Source organism: Castanea sativa, chromosome 6, assembly GCF_040712315.1.
Source record: "Castanea sativa cultivar Marrone di Chiusa Pesio chromosome 6, ASM4071231v1".
NCBI lineage: Eukaryota > Viridiplantae > Streptophyta > Magnoliopsida > Fagales > Fagaceae > Castanea > Castanea sativa.
In genome coordinates, this window is record NC_134018.1 from 4,526,257 (window position 1) to 4,529,912 (window position 3,656).

At 30.5% G+C, this 3,656-nt stretch overlaps 1 protein-coding gene across 1 annotated transcript; it reads left to right on the top strand.

Annotated features, from left to right (window-relative positions):
* Nucleotides 1-627: 627 nt before the first annotated feature.
* Nucleotides 628-3,432, top strand: LOC142641610 (uncharacterized). The gene is made up of 2 exons (XM_075816075.1): nucleotides 628-1,086; nucleotides 3,293-3,432. The coding sequence occupies exon 1, from the start codon at nucleotides 768-770 to the stop codon at nucleotides 1,059-1,061; it is 294 nt and encodes a 97-aa protein (XP_075672190.1). The 5' UTR covers nucleotides 628-767; the 3' UTR covers nucleotides 1,062-1,086; nucleotides 3,293-3,432.
* The last annotated feature ends 224 nt before the right edge of the window (nucleotides 3,433-3,656 follow it).

Genomic DNA, 3,656 nt, shown 5'->3' on the forward strand with positions numbered 1-3,656 from the left:
GGGTCTATCTGAATACTACTTATTTTACTGAAACTGAAAATTTATTATTGAAAATATTATAAATAAAGGTAAAAATGAGTTGAAATAGTATAGTGAGACTCATAAATAGTACCAAAAAATACAGTGAGTCTATGAATAGTAGCAAAAATAAGCTGAATAGTGAAATAATTTATAATTTTAATTGCAATCCAAACTCACGCTAAGCGTACGTTTGGATAAAATGAAAAATAAAAATTATTTTACTATTCAGCTTATTTTTGCTATTATTTATGGACCACATTATACTTTTTGGTACTATTTATAACTTCATTGCTGTATTATTTCAACTAAATTTTACTTTTATCTACCATACTTTTAATAATAAATTTTTAATTTTAATTAAATAAACGGTATCCAATCAAACCTAAAAATTCGTAATAAAAGTTACAGGAGGAAATTACTTAATCATCAAAAGATTAAAAATGTAGCCAGGGAGAAAAAACAGACGGTAAAAGGTAATAAGGGTGGGCATTTTAGTAAACAAACAGCCCGTCACCACCACAAAGCAAGCAAAAGTGATTAAACTCTGTAAAAAATTCACTCTCACTCTCTCTCCCTCTCTCTCTCCCAAAGCCCAAAAAACACAAACTTTCCCTTCAGAGAATCTCTACACACAAAACACAGATAAAACTCCAAAAATCCCTCCTTTCCATCTTCTCTCTCTCTCTTTCTACCAAATCTAACACCAACCCAACCCACAATCTCTCAAACCCATCTAAACCCAACTCATGGAGATCCCAGCAAAGCTCCTCCAGTACAAGTTCCAGTTCCTCTTTGCTCTCATTCTATCAGTCACACTCATCTCCCTCTTCTTCTTAGCACCAAGGTTCCTCACCATCTTGGCTTACTTTTGGCCTCTCTTCCTCTCCACAGCTCTCTTTCTCTTCGCTGTGCTTGTGTTTGGCAAGACATCGCCACCGGCTACCGACAATCCCGGTGGCAAGGCCGGTGAAGGGCTCCTTGATTACGTCGCTGGGCAACCGGAACATCCACTAGTAGAGAGTTTCAAGTCCGAGGAGTAGTGCCCACAAGCCCAAAATAAACCATGTACTATTTAGTTAATCTCAAAACTCTTATGTAATTTCTAACCTTTTGTTTTTGTTTTTGTTTTTGTTTCACTTTGTTTTTGTTAATGACATTTGGTGACCCTCTTTTTTTTTTTATTGGCTATATTTTTTTTTTAATTTGAATTTTTTTTTCAAGCTAGAAAATATTTGTATTGCTACAGAAAATAGTAAATAGTGTGTGAACGGTGAGGGTACCATTAAAAAGTAAAACATATAGGCATGTTTGGCTTATCATTTCAAACTCACATTTTATTTTTACATTTTAAACAACTTTTCAGACACTTTTTAACTCATTCAAATTTCAAAAAATTACAAAAATTTCATCACAATCTATTCTATCAAACGGTTTTACAGTTTTCCCTAAAAAAAAAAATAAATAAATAAATAAAGTAAAACTTTAGTTTATGTTTTTGGGTATTAAGACTAGAATGTGATTGAATAGTGATTGATTGAGTTTACCAATTGTTGAAATCTAGTTTAGTCACCAAATCAGTGTACTACGTGTCAGGGCAGTCTATTTTTGCTTTTTTTCTTTTTCTTTCCTTCTTTTGTACACTAACTTTTGTTTCATTTTCTCAAAATTTTAAGAGAGTAGAAGATAAAACCAAGTATTTTGTTTCATTTATCTTTTCGCATTTAGTTTTTCATTGAGAGTTATAATTCCTATATGGATTTATTTATTCATTTTGGATTATAGAGTTTAAACACTAAAAATATGTATAATGTTATTTTTAAAAAATATATAGATAAAAAATATATAAAAATAAATATAATATTATTTAAATACTAAAAATTATTATATTTTTTTTAAAATATATGAAAAAAATAAAATAATACTGAAAATCGTTAAAACTGTTATTTAAACCTAGATAGTATTTTATTTATTTTTCATTGATTTATGATTATTAGTTATTACTAATAAAAGTTTGTTTTAGTTTTCTAAATTTTCTTATTCAGCCACGTCAGCCCTAAAATTCTGTACTGTGCGTAGATTCCTGAAACCTTTTTGAAGCATTTAACACCGACCACTCATTTTTTTTGGTTTTGAGCAAGTTTGTCCCACTAAAAATTATTTGGTGTTAAATTCTAGACCGCTAGTACCATTTATTTTTGTCGGGGTTACTAGTACTAGTACCTATTGTGAGCTGCAATTGCAAACTGTGATTTAACAGTTTGTCTGCTTAGACTTATTCTAGAACTTGATCCAATTCCACCCTATTTTTACCGTTATGATTTTTTATTTTATTTTATTTTATTAAAGATAGAAATTTATACTCTAATTTAATTTAAGTTTATACATGTATGAAATTTTTTTTGAGACTAAAATCTGAAAACATGTTTGGAAAATAATTTTAAAATTTGTGTTTTCTTGTTTTTAATGAAAAAGTTGCTGAAAAATGAAATTTATGGGTCCGTGAACAGTGCACGAATGCACTGTTCATGAGGAGAATTGGTCAACAACAGTGGCTGAAAAAAAAAAAAAAAAAAAAAAGAAGCTGAAAACACGCAATGAAGAGAAACGCAGACGTGAACGTGGATCCAAACCCTCTCATAGATGAAATTTTTTTTAGACTAAAATCTTAGCTCTTGCTCTTTATACTTCTCATCTTATAAGTATTTATACTTATAAAATAATCATTATATTAAAATTATGTAGTGATAAATTATTATTAGTTACGCAGATTATTATTAGCTGTTGGTCAGTTTTACATGAATTTACAATTTTTTTACTAATTGACCAAATCAGATAGTTGTGAAAGTGAAGGTGGAATCGGTTTTTCTTTTCTAATACACTCTATTTGTGAACTTGATGAAATAATTCGAGTGAAGTGGACTATAAGTTTCATATGAATTTATCATTTTATCATTCATAATTGATAAACATTTTTTTTTAGATACTTGATTAACCATTTATAATTGATCATACCAAAAATAAAATAAATAAAAAGGTCTGATTCCTCATTTTTACAAGTTAAACAAATAGTGTTTATAGTTGAGCCACTGGATTTTATGACTTTTATCCAACCAATTGAGGTTTTATTCTTTATTAAACCGGTTGAATCGGCTGGTTCGATCCGATTTTAAAACCATATTCATCGAATCTATGTACTATACCCAATCCTTTATCCTGTATAATTATTTATTTATAGGCTTTGAAAGTTGTACACTCGTGCTGTGCCACGCAGGTGTTGCAAGTAAAATGCTTATTACATATACTTGTGGGCCTGTGGCGTACCGTATATTCTCCGAAGTGTGATGTGGGACGTTTGATAAAGTATATGTGGGTGGGCCCATGATCACGGCCTTTTGAAATTGATTTGATGGGAAATCAACCCAGTGGGTTGTGGGTCCCCGAAACTTGTGGCTGCGCGAAACTTCAAGAGGTTGTATGATGGTTATTTAATTTTATGTTTGGTGTGGGGTCCACCTTCATGGGCCCCGCAACCATTCACTTTGAAATTAATTTACTTAGGTGCAACTAATTATTTTATTTTTTTGGGTAAGTGCAACCACTTATTGTACCATAACTTCGTAAGTTTAATCACATAA

Bases quoted from the DNA above. Each gene is read 5' to 3' on its own strand.
- LOC142641610 (XM_075816075.1), top strand. From the start codon at position 768: ATGGAGATCCCAGCAAAGCTCCTCCAGTACAAGTTCCAGTTCCTCTTT.